At 48.6% G+C, this 18815-nt stretch overlaps 1 protein-coding gene across 1 annotated transcript; it reads left to right on the top strand.

The window, feature by feature from the left end:
- The first annotated feature begins 1956 nt into the window (after positions 1–1956).
- Positions 1957–18298, top strand: LOC140532111 (SUN domain-containing protein 2-like). The gene is made up of 15 exons (XM_072650655.1): positions 1957–2087; positions 2765–2964; positions 3521–3655; positions 3905–4000; positions 4271–4364; positions 5830–5926; positions 6571–6666; positions 15077–15328; positions 15483–15560; positions 16280–16323; positions 16675–16840; positions 17155–17376; positions 17558–17642; positions 17852–17967; positions 18119–18298. The coding sequence occupies exons 1-15, from the start codon at positions 1957–1959 to the stop codon at positions 18296–18298; spliced, it is 1992 nt and encodes a 663-aa protein (XP_072506756.1).
- The last annotated feature ends 517 nt before the right edge of the window (positions 18299–18815 follow it).

The raw sequence follows: 18815 nt of genomic DNA, 5'->3' as shown, positions 1-18815 counted from the left end.
GTGATGGCAGATGAGGCAGTATCTTTCTAAACTGGGCTTTTATCCTCTCACATGAAAACAAAGGACTCTTCTTGATGAGCGCCACCTTATTGGGGGCCAGTACTGTGACTGCCTCTGAAATCTCCAAGGGCCCTTTCAATACTAATATTCTATGGTTGTAGGTCAGCATAGGAAGTAGTAGCAGAGAGAGAGTTCTGCCTTTACTGGGCCTGCAACCATGCCTTGTGCTGTTCAAAACATGGGGGTTTTTTGAGGGGGGGAGGGCAGAGCAGGGATTAGATTATGATGACAGAGGGTAGGGTTGGCTTTTCCCTTTGACTGTAGAATTCAGAATAGTCAAGAGCTTAGATTCTCTGTCTTTATGATACTGGAATGCTGAAGATAAGGCTACCTGGCAGACCGGGGGCTTTCCTTGGCAATTTGGGGGGTGCCCATACAGCCTTTTCAGGCCTCCCCTGGGATGTGGTTAGGTTTGTATCCACAACAGCCTGACTACTAGCTGTACTGCTTTGTTTGAGGCCTCGGGCAAAGACTCCACCCAAGCATGGGGGAGGGAGGGTGAGAGCTGATGCTGATGCCCGAGTGGGTGGGCATTCAAAGACTCCAGTGGGGCAGACTTGATTACCATGTGGGGGTGGAAGCTAGCAAGGGACATCAGGCCAGCTGTCTGCCTTGGCTGCTGCCGATTTCCCTCTTCCTGTCCTTGCCAAGTGGGCACCCCATCTTCAGAGAAGCTCACGGGTCGACCAAATGGGCTTCCTTAGCCAGGGAGACATGTGGTTTCTTGCTTTTTAGGACAAGTCTAGTAGGAACTCTCCCTGCTAGCCAAACCAGGCCTTCTTGTTCTCCCAACTGGCAGAGACATCCATTGGGGTCTCTGTCCCACGACCCAAGCAAGCATCTTGGAAATGAAAGCAGTAACCCCCAGAATACAGCTTCTGGCAAAGGTCACAGGCCCTCCAAAATCAAGGTTGGGTATATTAGAGATGGTTTTATAGCATGGATAGACTAGGAAACCAAGCTGAGATCCCCTACAACCTGGTCTCGTCTGTAATCTGAGTTAGGGGTGGTCTAATTCATGTTCATGACATCCATGTCTCCTAAGGCTGGGACAGCCTCCCTTTTGTATCAGCCCTCTGTCACTGAAACTTTGCTTGTGCAATCCTTGACAATTCAGAAATCCCTGAGGAGGCAGTGAGGTTGGAGCTGAGGGAGCTGGGGGACAGGAAGGCCCAGGGCCTGCTTTGGAGGCTCTTCCTGGTGGTATGGGGACCCCTGGAGAATTTACCACTTGTCTGTTTACTCATTTGTAAAATGAGTTCAATAATCCAGTTGTCCATTGAGGGCTCTTACTAAAGAAACACATGACCTAAGGGGTGGGGTTAGTATCTGATGGTTAGCTTGGACCCCATCCACCCTCCAGAATGATCACAGAACTGGGTGCTGTTGGGGATGAGGGGAAACAAAGACATGGAAGGGAAAGCAGGCCTTTCCCTCAGAGTTAACAACTATGGCGAGAAGGAAATTGTGTGTGTGCGAAGCGACCTGAGAACAATCCCAAGGCAAGTGTCAAAACCCCAGATTCAGTAAAGACACCAAGGGAGACATTCCAAATGGAGGCTGGAGAGAGAGTGGGGGCAGCGCTTCACCAGGGAAGCCACCTGCAAGAAGATGTCACGGCCAGCTCAGGCACAAAGCTGGCAGGCTTGGCCCTGGTGAGCAGCCACCCTCAGCGTCTGGGAGACACTTCAGAAACTCTTTAGGAAAGCGCCTCTCTGTCCCAGTGCAGCCAGCTTTCCTTTTGGAGGAATCCATCCCTCCCCTTCAACGTCTCCCCCATCAGGCTCTTCTCAGGGGGTCCCAGAAAATCACACCTAGTCAGTCAGTAAGCACAGCTTCTCATTACTTTTTGCTTCTTCCAGGAATTTCTAGCACTTCTAGAGTGAGATTTTGATGATGTCTCGACGCAGTCAGCGCCTGAGCCATCGTTACCATGTTGATGATGATGGAGGCAGCAGCAGCAGCAGCAGTGGAGGAAGTTCCCTGGTGGCTGGTCAGCACACTGCCTTCAAGGACAGTCCCTTAAGGTAAGCCACTCCACAGCGGCCCTAGGTCATCTTCCAGATCACAACCACTCAGGGCAGCCAAGGGCCTGGCCAGCTTCCATGTGCACCTTTCTTTCCTGCCCCCATCTTTGGTGGAAACATCACTCTAGTGCTTTCTTTCCCCACAAATGCGAGAATTTCCTGTCCCCAGCACCGTCTCTTCCCCTTCTACCCCAACCTGGGCTGCTGCTGCCTTCACTCTCTGAGAACAGGAACTAGGGAGGGGTGACTTTGAGCATTGAGAGGGCCAGAAACTGAGGCTTAAAGCTGGGCAGGGAACAACCATCATGTGGCCCAGTACCCACGGTTTCTGGGGTGAGCTGCAGGGCCTAGCAAGAGCATAGGAAGCCATGGGGGTGATGGACCTGTGGGGGAGGAGACAGGTTCAGGTGGCTTTAGCTCCTCTTGTACCTCATCATGGTGGTTCCATTTGGAAAGAGGCCCTGCCTGGCCCATGGGAGCTGGGGATTTGTTCCAATGTTATAAAGGATTCATCTGTTGAAGGAATAAGAACAGAAGAGGGCTTTGGGGATCATTTCTTTTCATCCTAGAAGCTCCTTGAAAGTCTCTTCCTCCTCCAGGCCTTTCTCCCCCTGTTTTTCTCCTGCTTCATCTCCTTCACCCTCTTTCCTTTGCTCTTCATGCTTGGCGCCCCCCAGGACTCTGAAGAGGAAATCTGGCAGTGTGAAACGCCTCTCACCAGCCCCTCACCTGGGCCCTGCTTCCAATCCTCACACTACCTACTACAGTGAATCAGTGGTCAGCGATTCCTACGTCAGGGGCCCCCGGGTCGCCTCGGTGGACAAAAGCTCCATCCTACAAGATCAGCTGGACAGCGATGTCTACTGGAGTGAACGTGGTGAGCTCTGGCCAGAGCTTGACAAACCCGAGGGCTTGGGCTGGGGAGAAGGAAGGAAGCTCCTCCCTGTCTTCTAAAGATTCCTAAGGAGGCTAGTGTCTGTTGGGAGTTACCTTACTCCTCCAGGTTGGCTCATCTCCCTGGATCCTCCCAGGTGGGAGATCCTTCCATTCTCCTGAAGCCCCTCAGTCCCACAGACGGCATTTTTCCAGATCTGGGTGACAATAACCATGCCTCCTAAGGCAGAAGGCCACCTGGTTTTGTGCAGCCAATGAGCTAAAAATCATCTTTACATGTTTCAGTAAAGTTCCATTACACTTAAAAACATAAAAAGTGTTCTTACCTCATACAGAAATAGGAAGGGGGCCGGATTTTGCCCTTGTGCAGAACTCCATTCCTGCCCTAAACCACATGGGGGGGGCTTCTGGGTTCAGACCCCCAAAGGGGTGGGAAGTCTGAATTCTGAAAAGTTCTGCCAGGTGTTCCACCTCTGGCAGCTGCTGTTGCTGGAAGCCTGAAGCTCCCTGCTTATCAGGCACCTCCATGCTCTGTGCAGGTGGGGACTTGGTGAGGAGGAGGAGAGGCCTGGGAGGTGCTGAGAAGAGTAAGATCAATGGACTGAATGAGGGCAAAGTCACCTATGATATCTATGGATCTTCCTCAGGATACTCCTCGGAGGATGACTCTGCAGGTAGGCAGCACTTCCTGCCTACTGGAACTCCATCCCCTGGACGCTGCCCCGTGTACTTTGAAGGGTGCCCCATCCAGGGGGGATGGGGAGAACATAGATTTCAGATAAAAGGAGAGAGAACTCTGCAGTCTGGCTCCAGGTGGGGGTTTGGAGGTTGGGAGGGCCCAAGCCTCAGCATGGTAATGGGGATGCCTGAGGCCCACTTGTGTCTCCTTCTGGGTGGCTCCTCATGTCTTCACTTTCCTGCAGGGCACACACTTATGGACCAGCCTGGCTCAGCATCCTCATTAAGGAATGCTGCCTCCCAAGTTGGCGCTTTCTTGTGGGTGGCCATCACTTTTCCAGGTGGGTTCTGGGAGTGGGTGGGCACACTGCCCAGGGCAGTCCCTGCTGTGGGCCCATAAGAGCTTCCTCATTCCTACGCTGGGGCACACCAGGCCTGGGTGCTAACCCTAGGACAGTGTGTGGAGACAGGCTTTTATGGCAGGATCCCCAGGCACAGCTAGAAAGCCTTGGGAGATTCAAGGAGCAGCTGCAGAGTGGGCAGGCTGTGAGCAAGCTAACTCTGGGATAGGAGGGCGAAGCCTTTGAACCCCTCTGCTGGGACTTTTACAGGTTGGCTCTTTGGCCTGTTCTACTGGTGGCTGGGCACTACCTGCTACCGCCTGACCACAGCTGCCTCCCTGCTGGACGTCTTTGTCTTAACCAGGTCAGTGAGGCCTCCCTGGGCTCTGCCAGAACCAAAGAACCCATGCTTGAAAAAGCTTCACCACGCTTGAGCTCAGTTCAGCTTTTGAGACTTTTGTGCCATGAATCTTATGACAGAAGGTCAGGTCAGGGTCAGGCGTGTGCTGGAATCAGCTGGAACCAGCTTGAACCTGCTCCTGAGTGTCAGCTACCAGTCAGGGCTCCTCTGGGTATCTAGACTGAAGAAGAAGATGGGACAAGTTGTGTGTGCCTTCACCTCCTTCAGAACTGCTTGTTAACCCTTCCCCAGCACATGCCAATCCCCATGAGCACAGGTGCTGCTCTATTCCTGAGTATCTTGGAGGAGCTGTCCCCTCAGTAGTTCCTGCCTCTCATCTCCACTGACTCTGGTGGCTTCACCTTGGCCAGTTGGAAAGTCCTGAGCTCCCAGGGGTTGTAGTCTCTTCCCAGTCCTTCGGGTAGCCAGGCCATCCTTACAGTTTCTCTGTGGGGGGTCATGTCCAGGTTTCCAGGCAGCCTCCAGGGCTGTGTCCAGGAGCCTGTAGAGCAGGGGTAGGGAACCTGTGCTCTCCAGGCCACATGTAGCCTTCTAGGTCCTGGGGTGCAACCTTTGGACTGAGGCCAAGTTTTACAGAACAAATCCTTTTCTTAAGGAGATTTGTTCTTGGAAGTCTAGATTCAGTCAAAGGGCCACCCTTGAGGACCTCAAGTGCCACATGTGATCTCCAGGCTGCAGGTTCCCTATCTAGCTCTGGATTCTTGGGGCCACAGGCTAGGCCCAGGGAGACTAGCCAACCTTGTCAGGGCTTACTCCTTCCAAGTCCCAATTTGACAAGCACTGAAATGATTTAGCCAAAAGAAGCCTGCCCAATTCACTAGCATATAAGCACATTCCTGAGAGCCCTGGGAGGGAGATGCCTTCCACCAGCCCTGTCACCTTTCATAACAACATTCACACATTTGACCAAGGTCAAATTTTCTCCTTCCACTTGACCTCGAGGGCTGTCCATAAAAGCCCAGAGCTCCCCATCGTAGCTGTCCCAGGGTGGGGGCACACCCTTTGTTGGTTTCCTCAGCAGCTCAGGGAGGGTCGCACAGGAATCTGGTGGGGAAGACCAGGCACTAATGTCTCCTCCTTCATCCCCATGAAATCCAGGAGCTTTTCAACTCTGAAGAAGTTGTTTCTGCTTCTCTTGATGCTGTTGCTTCTGGCTTCGCTGGCTTACGGTGAGCCTTGCTGAGTCCCCAGGGCACCCTGCCAGCCCAGACAGACAAGGGCTTGGGGGCAGGGCTGCTGAACGCAAGTCTGGAAGACAGAGCTTTGAAGGGGAGCCTTTAGCCTTTAGGGGAAAAGGGACCCAGGCCTTGTATGGGAAAGTTCTTGTGCCTGAAATGGGATAGACGGCCTGTGTCTCCTCCTCTTGATCCAATCCCACAAGCCTTTCTTGTGCATCTTCTGTATGCAGGCCTCCCAGACTCATGCTGCATGCCTACTATGACAGTGCTGGCTTTACATGGGTGTTTGATCTGCCCCCTCAGTGGTCACTGTCAAGGCACTTGAGGGTGGGGGAACTGGTAGAAGAGCTGAGTCCACAATGAATGGGTTAGCTGGGCAGGACACAGCCAATGCCAGCTCTGGAGGCCTTTGCCCCTTCTCACTGGGGAGAATGGACAGGGTGGTCCTCCCTGGATGGTCCCAAAAGAGCTGTACTCTGTTCAGGAACCATGACATCACTTACCCCCTACTATGAGATGAAGCCCAGCTTGGGAATGGTGACACCACAAGCTGTCAGTTACCAGGACCTCTATTCAGCTGGCATCTCCTGAAAGCACTCTGATCCTCCAGAAGAGACAGGGCTGTATGTGGACCAGGCTTGGGACCAGGAGGCAGGACTTCTCCATGTCCTCTCCCCAGCTGCTTCTTGTCCCTCATTTTTCTCATAATCCAAAAGTGTGTAATGACTCCTGAAAGGATCATGAGAGATGCCTTTCCTGAAGGGTCTTGCCTTCCAGATCATGGGGCCCATAATGCATGCACCTTCCTTGGGCCAGGGTCTGAGCCCATGTGGATGTGACACTGCCAGACACAGTCCAGGTGTAGGTCCTCATCCTGGACATGTTTCCCTTCTGGTGCCTCAGCCTCTGCCTTCATTAGCCTTTCCTCCCATGTGCTAGGTGCTTGGTATTTTTACCCCTATGGACTACAGACATTCCACCCTGCTATGCTGTCCTGGTGGGCAGCAAAGGGCAGCAACAGGAGAGAGGAGGTGTGGGAAGCAGGAGAATCCACCCCATATTTCCAGGTGAGTGCCTGGGTGAGTGCCAGGAACACTTTGTGCAGGACAGGCAGACAGTCTGCTCACAACCAAGTCTGTTCCAATCAACCCCAGAATCACTCAGTCCACTACCATTTCTTAAGTGTGGCCTACTGTGTGTCAGGCACTGTGCTAAGGGATGGGAATTCAAAGAAAGAATTCAAACCCAAACAAACAAGCCCACAGTCCCTGCCCTGAAGGAGTCCCCGAGTCATGAGGAAACAACTAGGTACAATGGAGATCTACCAGGACAGATGGGAGTGAAGCAGTAGAGGGAGTTGGCTATGCTGTTTCTTCTATGGCAGCCATACAGACTATTACCATACCATCTTTGAAGACAGTTCTGGCCTGGCAGGATCTTCCAGGTGGTGTCCTCTCCTAGCGCTGTCTTTGAAACAGCTCTGCAGCACTATGAGGCATCAGAGGAGGGGGAAGCAGGATTAGCCAGAGGAAGCTGCTTTTGTTTCCATTTTGTAATGAACAAAAGTCTGTTTTATTTCCCTTCTCCCTCTCCCACCCATTCAGAAAAATGAAAAGCAAACCACTTGTAACAAATGTGCAGAGTTAAGCAAACCAGTCCCTTTTTGGCCATGTCTAAAAGATCTATGTCTCCTTCTGCCTCCTGAGGCCATCTCTCTGTCAGAAGTTGGGTCATTTTCCAGAAAAGTACTTGGTCACTGCATCGATCAGAGTTCTAAAGTCTTTCAAAGTTGCTTCTTTGTGGTTCTTCTCACTCTGCTCTGCACCAGTTCATACAAAGTCTTCTCAGGTTTCTCTCAATACCACCTATTTCATTGTTTCTTAGAGCACGGTTGTATTCAATCCTTACACCATAATTTATTCAGCTCTTGCCCAGTTCGGGGGCAAGCCAGTAGTTTCCATTTCTTTGTCTTTGCTGTTTGGGTGCCAAGTGTGTGTCATGCAGAAGATAGGTCATTCATCTCAGTGGTGACAGTCTCTTCTTAATGGTCTGTGCTGTGGGGCAAGAGATGAGAATATAAATCCAGGCTATAATGAAGCCTTCATTTAGTAACCTCGATTTATCCATGGATTTCCATCTCCAAACTCATCAATCTTTGCACCAGGGCCACTCACAAGCAGCATTAGGAGACTCTCTCACCTTGGATATGCAGATCCCTGGGGAGCCAGGGTCAGAAAACCTGGGCTCAAGTTTGAGCTTTGCCACTTGCTAGCTTTGGGACCTGGGGCAGTTCAATGCCAACCTCTCAAGACTCAGCCTCCCGCGTTCCCCCGCTGCCTTCAACTGAAATCATAGTTGCCTCCCCCAAAAGGCCTTCCCTAACACCTTGTCACACAGTGAAGTGATTCTGGAGGGGGGGGGGTCTCCAGAAATTGGTAGCAGAGCCCAGACTATCAGAGTTGATCAAGCTGGGAAGACTTGAAGGCTGTGTGCAGATCCTGGTGTCTGCCCACCAGAAGCTTGGCCACCAGGTGATTGGATTTGGGGAGTCATGATGACTTGGGAAGCAGATAAAAAGACCAAACAACCTTTGCCTTCTGCAGCCACCTTCTGTTTGTGGACAGAGGTCAGGGGACCTCAGAGAAGGAGAAAGAGTAATTGGTCTCCCTCAGTCCTCACACAGTCCAACCACAGTCTAAGTGGTTGACATTATTCCAGTGTAATCTGAGGGGTGACATGGAGTGGTGGGATAAAGGACATGGCTCTAGAAACAGCAACAGATGAGGTGCTGGATGTCAGATGCACAATGAGGTCCACGATTTTGGACACAGCCAGTGTCAGAATTTGATTTGTCTGACTTCTCATGTCAGCTGCAAGGAGTTTTTTTTTCAGATGTGGGGGGGAAAACAATCAGTGGAATGATCACTCACAGGCAGAAGAATTTGGAGGAGGCAAATCAGCCTCAAGGATTAGATTTCATCACATTTTTAAAGGCAACTAAAAAACCCCATAGTTGCTATTCCAAATGAGCATAAGGCAACAGAGGGCAAAGGAAGTCCAGGAGGAAGCTGAGAAGATCATTTTGTCCTTGTGACCCCAACACTCGGCATAGCCTGTTACACTTAGTGGGAGTGTATGAGTGTTTGTTGGCTGTCATTGTACTAAGTCCACAAAACAACGTGCAAGGGAAGAAGACACAACTATTATTTGTCAGTAAGAAAGTCCCCAGGCACAGGATACATGATCAGCACCAAAAGATGTCACAACGAAACCAAAGGACCATCTTCACGGAATGAGAAATGCTGGTTACACGAATCATTTCAGCATCAAGGACCAGATCAGTGACTGGGCCCCACAAAGGTCAAAATCGAGCAAGTTAGAAGAAAGGGGGACAAAAGGGGAAAAAACATACCGTACAGCTCCAACAGCTCCAGTCCTTCCTCTTCAGATGTGTCAACCACTCAGGCACGGCAAAAGGAACACTGACTCATAGCATCGTTTCCTAAGGATGTTTGACTGCTGCCCCAAAACATCACATTCCAGTGAGAAGGCCAGCAATCCTAGAGGCTGCCTCCGTCAGAGACCAGCGGCTCTTGTCAAGCAAAGAAACCAAAGGCAACACTGGATCTGAAAATAGGCCACTGGCGCAAGAGAAGAAGAGGGTGGTGACTAAAGGATACAAACAGTGGACCCGTGAAACGAAAACATCAGGAAGGGCCCTCAGCCTCCCTCTTCAGCTCAGTCCTGAGAGTGGAGGCCCCCAAATTCTTGAGGCAGCTCCTTCCCCTCTCAGTGACTCACCTTGTTAGGAAGCTGTTCCTGCCTCTGAAATGTGCCACAACTTCTACCTTGCCAGGACAAGCAAAGCAACTCTAACCCTGTCCATGTCCACAAAGTCTGAAAACCATTTTCATGTCTCCTCATCGTGTTGTGTGTTTCCAAAAGTTTTCTTGATATCATTGGTTTTTACTTAACCTACCTTTCCCAGTGTGTCTTCTCAGAAAGAGAAGCAGGGAATTTGGAAAAACCCTGCAAAGCTTGCGTGATCTACTAGTGAAAATCATTTTGAATTAGGTACATCTTTACACACACACACACACACACACACACACACACACACACACAAACGCACACATCCCACTGACTTTGAAGACTTGTCTCTAGCTTTTGCTTTCATGTGACCCACCTTGCTCAGTGTATCCTTCCCATTTTGCCCTCCCACAGAGCCAGCCCTAAGCAAAAGAATAAACCAAAAAGGGGAAGAAAAGTTCAGACAGCAGGCGAGCCCAGCATTAGATGCAGGTTCCCTGCCAGTATTTCCCACCCTAGCCAGGACGGGAAGGGAAGAAGATCCTCATGGGTCATCTCTGTTCTTTCCATTTCCATGGTTGTCTGTGGTGCTTGTTTTCTTGTTCTCCTCATTCATTTATTCCACTTTTCCCCAGTTCATGTAAGTCTTCTAATTAAGCAGAGTTGTGGCTTCGTACAGCATAGTCATATTTCCTTGTATCCATAAGCCACTCCTCTGTCAATGAGTTCTTTGCTACCAAAGAACTTTCTTAGTGGTTCAATTGGTATGGCACTGAATAAGTTAATTTAGGTAGTTTTATCATTTTTATGCTACTGGCTTGACCTACCCACGAGGAGTGAGTACATCTCCAACTGTTGAGATCTCTACGTATGAAGAATGTTTTGTAATTGTGTTCATATAGTTCCTGTGTGTGTCTTGGCAGGCAAACTCTCAGGTTGTATACAGTATACAATTGTATACAGTTATTTTCAATGGAATTTCTCTTTCTATCTCTTCCTGCTGGATTTTCTTGATTAATATATAGAAATGCTGATGGTTTTGATGGGCTTCCAACTTTCTTTAAGTAATTGTTTGAACTGGTTTTGTTTTAAACTGGTTTTTTAGATGACTCTCTAGGGTTCTCTTGGTAAACCATTGTATCATCTACCAAAAGAGATAGTTTTGGTTCCTCATTGCAGTTTTTTCCCTTCAGTTTCTTTTCTGCCTTATTGCTATATCTAGCAGTTGCTGTAACTGGTACAACACTGAATAGCAATGGTTGGCAATGGACTTTCTTCCTTTACCGTGATCTTACTGGGAAGGCTTATCCCCATTACATATCATGCTTGCTCTTGGTTTTAGTTAGATAATACTTATTTTAAAGAAGACTCCATTTATTCCTGTGCTTTCTAGTGTTTTTCAACAGGGATGAGGCATTTTGTCAAAAGCTTTGTCTGCACCTGTTGAAATCATATAAATTTGTTGTTTATGTTATTGATATAATCAGTTACATTTATAGTTTTCCTAATAATTGACCCAGGCCCAACTTCTTGGTATCAATCCAGCTTGGTCACAGTGTCACAATATATCTTTGTGATATATTCCTGTAATCTCCTTTCTTAGCATTTAATATTTTTCATCAATATTCATTAATGAAATTGATCTATAGTTCCCTTTCTTGGGGAGACGTGACTCTCCTTGGTTTGGGTATCAAGATTATATTTTTGTCATAGAAAGAATTTGATAAGATTCTATCTTTACCTGTTTTTCAAATCGTTTATTTAGTGTTGGAATTGATTACTTTTTAATCATTTGGAAAAATTTGATTTAGTCCTGGGGTTTTTTCTTAGAGAGATCATTTATAGCTTGTTTCGTTCCTTTTTCTAAGATGGGGTTATTTAAGGGCTCTGTTAAACAGGACTATTTATATTTGTAAAATTCATTTCATTTAGATTTTCATTTTTATTATTGGCATGTAGTTGGGCAACAAAGCTCCTAGTAATTACTTTTATTTTCTCTTCATAGATTGTAAATTCACTGTTTTCATTTTCTGATGTAATAATTTGGTTTTCTTTTGTAAAAATTAAATTAGCCAAGGATTTATCTATTTAATTGTTTTTCTCAAAGCTTATAGTTTTATTTATTAGTTCATTGGGGTTTTGTTCTTTCAATTTCGTTCATCTTTCTATCGATTCAAGATTTTAATTTTGGTGTTTAATTGGGAAGGGATTAATCTGTTGGTTTTCTAAATATTTTAGTTGCATGTCTAATTCTTTAATCTGTTTCTTTGTCTCTTTGATTGATGTAAGCATTTGAAAATATACATTTCCCTCTAAGTCCTGCATTGACTGCATCCCCAAAATTTAGTTATGTCATTGTCACCATGAAATTGTTAACCATTTCTATGATTTGTTCTTTGACTCATCCATTCTTTAGGATCCATTCTGTAAGATCCATTCTTTTTCTCCAACTCCTCTATTTGTGTATCTTTCTGTTTCAAGCATATTTCTTGTAAATAACATATTGTTGGATTCTGGTTTCTAATCCATTCAACTGTATTCTTCCATTTTATGAGTGAGTTCATCCCATTCCCATTCACAGTTGTGTTCATTAAATGTATATTTTTTTCCATGCTATTCTTTTACACTCATCCTTTTGTTTTTTACTCTGTCCCTTCTTCAGTAGTCTTTTGTTTCTGACCTTTGCCTCCCTTAATCTATCCCGTCATTCTTCCCTCCCCCTCACCTTTCTCTTAGACGCTTTTCCTCCTACTTCTCCTTGCGTAAAATGAATCTCTCCATCTCATTGTGTGTGTATGTGTATTCTTCCCTCTTTCAACCAGTTCAGATGAGAATAAGGTTCGTGTTGCCTGTTCCCCTCTTCTGTCCCTCCCATTGTATAAACTCTTTCTAGTGCACCCCATTTATGAGATAACTTTCCCCATTCTTTCTCTCCTTCCCCACAACCTTCCAGTGCATTTCTCTTCTCCACCCTTCCATTCTTTTGAGATCCTCACAACATAATACAGTCATTCAGGTCGCTATCTATTTAGACTGCTTCTAGGACCCGTGGTGATCACAAAATTCTGAAGTGGTTACATGTATCATCTTGCCACACAAGGGATCTAAACAATTTGCCCTTTTTTAGTGACTTGTGATTTCTCACTCATGTTCACCTTATTATTCTTCTCCTGAGTTCTGTGTTTGAATGTCAAATTTTCTATTCTGTTCTGGTCTTTTCATCAGGAATGCTTGAAAGTTCTCTATTTCACGAAGGGTCCTTATTCCCCTGTAGGACGATACACAGTTTTGCTGGGTAGTTTAATCTTATTGTGGGCTCTAATCCTAGATCTTTTCCACTCCAGAATATGATATCCCAAGCCCTGTACTCCTTTAATGTGGAAGCTTCTAAATCTCATGTGTCCTGACAGTACTGGATTATTTCTCTCTGGCTATTTGCAGAATTTTCTCCTTGACCTGGCAGTTCTGGATTTAGAACAGTTGCTGGGAGTTTTCATGTAGGGGTTTCTTTCAGGAAATGATTTGTGGTTTCAAGTTCTACTTTGCCCTCTGATTCTAACACATCTGGGCATTTTCCTTTGTAATATCTTAAAATATTATGTTGAGCTCCTTTTTTGTTCCTGGCTTTTGGATAGACAAATGACTCTCCAATTCTCTCTCCTCAATCCATTTCTAGGTCATTGGAGTTTTGTATGAGATCCTATACATTTTCTCTTGAATTGATTTTATTTTTTGTTGTTGTCTCCTAGAGTTATTAGCTTCTATTTGCTCAGTTCTAATTTTTAAGGAATTCAGTATTTTTGTGCCTCTTTTACTAATTATTCATTCTTTTCTCATATCTTTCTTGTACCGCTTTTTAAAAATTTTTCCTCTTCCACTCTTAAAATCACTTTTTGTTCATTTTTATCTCATTCTTTAACTCTTCTAGGAATTCTTGTTCAACTCTTATCCAATCTACCCTTTTTCTTGGAGGATTTGCTTAAAGATATCTTCAAGTCATTGGCTTCTTCTGTCTTTCTGTCTTGAGCCATAGTAGCCCTTTGTGGTCAGGTTCAGTTTTGTTTACTCATTCTTCCAGCCTATTTCTTGACTATGAACTTGATGTTGGCATTGGGCTCAGCTCACCTCTGGGCTTTCTTAGTTCAGTCCGCAAACTTTCAGTGCTTCCATAGTGGTGATATCTGTTCACTGCTATTCTTGTCTGAGTTGTGCAAGTTCCTGACTCAGGTTTAGGTCTTCTGGCTTGCGGGTGCTGGAGTTTCTGTAGAATGTTATTGGACTCAGTCATTGTTAGCACACTTTGAGGTTCTGCAGGTTCAGAGGGACCGAACTTATTGAGTCTTCTTGCGTCTGGGTCTCCTACCCAAGGTATCCCACTGCAGGACTAAAAGTGAACATTGAGCCCCCAGCTGTGCTCTGGGGCTCAGGTCCAGAACCTCTTTGCAGAACCCCTTTCTTGATCAGTGCTCAGCTAGGGCCTCGCTCACTCATAACTGCTCCTCTCAGCCTAGAAGAGTCATTTGGCCCCCTTCATGCTCCCAGGATAGCCTGGGATCTGCTCCTGCTCAGGGATTCAGTTCTAGCCCTTTTACCATCCTTGGGCAATGAAATGCTTCCCACTGTCCTGGCTGCCATTATGTTGGGCTCCTGGCCAGCCCCCACCTCAGTGTCCACAGCTCTCTTATTTCTTAAGCTTCCCTGGGCTGGAGAAATGACGCACAGGTATGTTTTCTTGGCTTTCCTCATGAGAATGTGGTCTGGCACATTATCTAGATGGTTAGAGAGGAGGTGGGCTGGGCTCATCAAAAATGCCCACCCTCCCTCTGTTCTCTTGGTTCTGCCCCTGTGCTGTGTGGTTGGTGGGGAGGGGACCTTCTGCATGCTTAGCCTCCTTTGTACCTCTTGGGGAGGTCTCTGACCTGGCTTTTTGCCCTGAGCTCTCTCAGCTTCTTTGCCATTTCGACCCTGGTGACCCTGGCCCTCCCTCATCACTCTCCTGGCTCACTGCCGCAGTGTCCTGAGTGGCCTCCCTGCCTCCAGTCTGTTCTGCACTCTGCTCTCAAAGGAACTTTCCTTAAGAACAGAGCAGACCAAGTGACTTCCCTCCTCAGTCAATGGCAGGGCCTCCCCTTTGCCCCCCAGAGGAAAACAGCCCCACCCTGTCTTTCCAGCCTTAGCCTCATTGGTCTTCTGTACTCCTTTCACACTCGGTGACCCTACCCAAATGGCTGCCCCCATGCTGAGAATTCATTCTGGTGCTCTTTCTTCCAGTCAGCCTGTCAACCCACATGTATTTATTAAGCACTTCCTCAGTGCCGGGTCCCGGCCTAGGGGACACAGGTACACAAAATGAAACCATTCCCATTGACCAGGAACTTCCATTCTCAGGCGGAGACCAACAATGCTTACGTTTTTGTAAATAGCGTAAGTGTGAAATGAAGAAATCTGCCGACAGCAGTTAAACGACCTGGTGGCTTTTAATGTCCTTGTCTCCTCCATTCAAATGGAAGTTCTTCGTACACAAGAAAGGTTTCCTTCTTGGTCCTTGTGTTCTCAGCACTCAGCCCCACCTCGGGCACACAGTGGTGCTTAACAAATGCCCAGTGCTCCTTGTTCCTCCTCCTAAGAGACTTTTCATCTTTGTGTGTTTTCCTCCTTGTTCCCAAGGCTGAACAGCATGTCCTGTCCAAGGTTCATGCCCTAGAAAGGCGGCTGGAAACTCTGGCTTCTGAATACTCTGCACGTTGGCAGAAGGAGGCCATCAGGCTGGAGTTGCTGGAGCTGCAGGGGGCCAGTGGGAATGGAGGTGGAAAAAGCCTGAGCCACGAGGATATTTCAACTCTCCTGGAGGGCCTGATGAGCCAATGGGAACCCACCCTGAAGAAGGACTTCCGTAGGGACACCACTGCCCACATCCAGGTGAGGAGAACGCTCTGCTAAGAAGACCAGGTCGGCAAGCCCAGCTAGTGGAAGGCATAGAGGTCTTGAGGTGAGGCAGCACTCTGGGCTTGGCAGGACCTGCCAAGTTCTCTGGGTCTTGTTGAACGCCTGTCTCCTTTTTTGTGGTCTCCAGGAAGCACTCACCACCCTCAGGGCAGAACATCGGCAAGATTTGGATAATGTTCTAAAGAAGATTTCTCAGGCATCCCAGGTAATCCAGAAGCTCTGACGCTTCTGGAGGCAGAGACACAGGGGATGGAGGGTGGGGGGGGGGGGGAGGGGAGGGGGGCTGGGGGGGAGAGGGGGCAGAGACGTCTTGGGGGAGGTCACTTGTAGCTGGAAATGTTGGTGCTGCTGTCAGTAGACCTAACACTTGCTTACAGGTTTCTGGCCAGATTCCATACTTGTATGGGAGCATATTCGATTGACTCATTGTCCCTGAGAGCTCCTGTCTGAGGACTCTGGATCCCCTTGTCCGAAGGATAAGCAGAGAGCTTACTGATCTAAAGCAACCTAAGCCTCCTCCTGTAGCTCCTTTCTGGAACCCCTTTCCTGTACTGAGCACATCCATGCATGAAGACTAGGGAGGGATAAGATTGTCAATGAGAAGACTGTAACTCAACAGCTGAGTTTGAAACTCTTTTCAGGGACTGAGAAGTGACCTCACCACTCTAGGGAAAGTGGTTCATGCCTAATCTCAGCTGAGTTGGGGTCTCTGTCAGATGCCTCCTCTTGGTGGGATGATAAGAGAGGAGTCCAGTCTTTGAAAGGTCTAGCCCAAACTCAAGGTCAAGATTTCTGGAGCCCAACAGTTTGCAGAGACTCAGATCCTCCTTAGCAGACAGAGGGTCCACCCAGAGGAGACAATGAGTCCCCAGAGTGTGGTTTGGTGTTTTCATCAGTCTCATTGTGCCATCATCTTCCTTACAGGAGCTGGAAAGCTGGGTGCTCCAGCTAAAATCTGAATGGCAGAGGTAAGGCCCCAAACTAACTGGCAAAGAGAAGAGGAGGGAAGGAAGGCTAGAAAACTAGACCAGAGAAAGCACCACTGAGATTCTCTGGGGGGGTGTCAGTAGAGCCAGAATACTTGGGTTAGCATGTCCATAGGATTAATCCCAGCTGGTAAGGACCTCAGAGAGCAGATGAGGGTCCTGAGGCCTGGGAGGGAAATGACTTGGCCAGGGTCACACAGGGAGTAAATGTCAGGGAAGACTTGCACCCAGATCTCTGGTTCTGTTCTTTCCCTTTGATAGTGGTTCTGCTTGACTCTATCCTGTGTCACTAGCCAGTGGCTGCCCTTCCCTTTTCCTTTTGTCACTGTCTAGTTTGGCCCAAGAAGCCCTCCAGGAAAACATATTAAAGGCTATGGGTCCACTGGAGGCCCAGCTGGCTGGCCTGAGACAGGAACTGGCAGCCGTGAGCCAGAGACAGGCTGCAGTGGCAGAGGAAGTAGACCTTTGGCCACAGAAGATGGCAGCCCTGCGCAGTGATGTGAGTCCTCCAGTCCACCACTTAGACCACATGTGCCCCTCTCTCCAAGGTGGGCTGCCTGAGCATCTGCCCAGGGAGACCCAACCCTCTAAGGTGTCCACTGGGGTCCAATGAGATCTTTTTTGGTAGACCTGAAAGCAGTGGAAAAATGCCAGTCACTTGGTTCACAACCGTCCCTTCCCTGGCACCAGGAAGACATGCATAGGCTCTGAGCTCTCAGAGTCTTTCTAGACACCCCCTCCCCAGGTCCCCTGTCCCGGCCCTCTTTCTTCCTTACCTCTACTGTTTTGTGGATGGTCTCTGGTGGTTTCTAGGTGGAGTCTCAGTTCCCAGCCTGGATCAGTCAGTACCTTCTTCGAGACAAGGGCGCTAAGGCTGGGCTTCTTCAGCTGGAGGAGGTACAGGCCCAACTTCGGGACCTGGAGCACAGAATCCTCACTCAGGTGGCAGAAGGGCAGGTCAAATCTGCCAGTGAAGCTGCTGCCAGCCTGAGGCTGACCCTTCACAAGGAAGGAGTGACTGGGGTCACAGAGGAGGTGAGGCCTGCCCCATTCCCTGTCTGCCTGTCGGAGGTCATGGGTTTGCCCTGAGAGGAGCCTCCAGGGAAGGAAGGGGAAGCCCTGGCAGAGCAGGTAGCACACGTGGCCCTCTGGTGAAAGGGCTGGGCCAGTTCTGCAGGCAGCTAGGCCCATGAGTCCATCCATGCCTGTCTTTTAGGATGTGCACCAGATTGTGAATGAGGCCCTGAAGAGATACAGTGAAGACCGCATTGGGCTAGTGGATTATGCCCTGGAGTCCTCAGGTAGGTAGCCTGTAGAAAGCCAGAGGGCTGGGGACATGATGGTTGCCCATTAAGGGACAGCAGGAATTAAAAACTCATGATGCCCCTTATGGGACGGGGCAGTTGAAGGGCTGATGCCCTGGCAGTGACCCCTCATCTTCAGGACTACCTCTGTGTCCTGCCAGCCCTCAGCTGCCCCCACCTCACTTCTCTCCCTCTTGTTCTTTCAGGGGCCAGCATCATCAGTAGCCGCTGCTCAGAGACCTATGATACCAAGACGGCCCTTCTCAGTCTGTTTGGCATCCCCTTGTGGTACTATTTCCAGTCCCCAAGAGCCATCCTCCAGGTATGACAGAACAAAGGGCCCCCAGCTTGGCTCTCTGCCATCTCCCACCTTCTGTGGGAGCTGGGCTCTCAAGGTGGGAGGATTACACAATGGAAATCTATTCCATTGGCTGCCCACCTGACTTGTCACCTGACTTGTCTTGTGCCCACAGCCAGATGTTTACCCTGGCAACTGCTGGGCATTCCGGGGCCCCCAGGGCTTTGCTGTGGTTCGATTATCTGCCCGCATCCACCTCAGTGCTGTCACCTTGGAGCATGTACCCAAAGCCCTGTCTCCCATCAGCAACATCCCTAGCGCTCCCAAGGATTTTGTCATCTTGGTGAGTATCTGAGCCTTGCAGCTCTCCATTCCAGTATGCCTGACAGCCATTTCTTAACAGCAGCATTGTGAGGTGAGGAATGGAAGGATGTGCCCATTTTACAGCTGGGATATTGAGGCTGGTCTCTGGACTCCACAACCAGCCCTTTCCCTGCTCCCCCTCTTCTTAGAGAGAAGCCAGAAGAGGACAGCTGACAGCAGTCAAGATTTCAATGCTGTCTCAGGGTCCTTTTATACAACTCCTTTATACATGGGTGCCTCCATGGCCAGGTGTCCCATGGGGGAGCTGAGTGGGGATGATGAGCACCATTCCCTACAGTCACCTCCTTAGGGCAGAGTTGGAATGTCCTCATAAGGCGGATGTGGGTGAAAAAAGTGGAGCCAGAGGAGAAGAAGAAACGTGTAGGGGAACAGGATGCTTCAGGACCTAAATCCTGATAGATGAAGAAACTGAGGCACCTACAATTAAATTGTGTGTCCCAAGCCATTCAGCAGCTTAGGGGAAGAGGCAGAGAAGGAGGCCAGGGGCT

This window comes from Notamacropus eugenii, chromosome 3, assembly GCF_028372415.1.
Source record: "Notamacropus eugenii isolate mMacEug1 chromosome 3, mMacEug1.pri_v2, whole genome shotgun sequence".
NCBI lineage: Eukaryota > Metazoa > Chordata > Mammalia > Diprotodontia > Macropodidae > Notamacropus > Notamacropus eugenii.
Note: the sequence above shows the minus strand (reverse complement) of the source record. Positions and strands in the feature narration are given on the sequence as shown.

Excerpts from the sequence above, each read along its gene's own strand:
- LOC140532111 (XM_072650655.1), top strand. The coding sequence starts at position 1,957 with ATGTCTCGACGCAGTCAGCGCCTGAGCCATCGTTACCATGTTGATGAT. Across the intron at positions 4,001-4,270 it reads GGTGGCCATCACTTTTCCAG|GTTGGCTCTTTGGCCTGTTC; the intron begins GTGGGTTCTGGG and ends GGACTTTTACAG. Across the intron at positions 5,927-6,570 it reads CACTGTCAAGGCACTTGAGG|ACATTCCACCCTGCTATGCT; the intron begins GTGGGGGAACTG and ends TATGGACTACAG.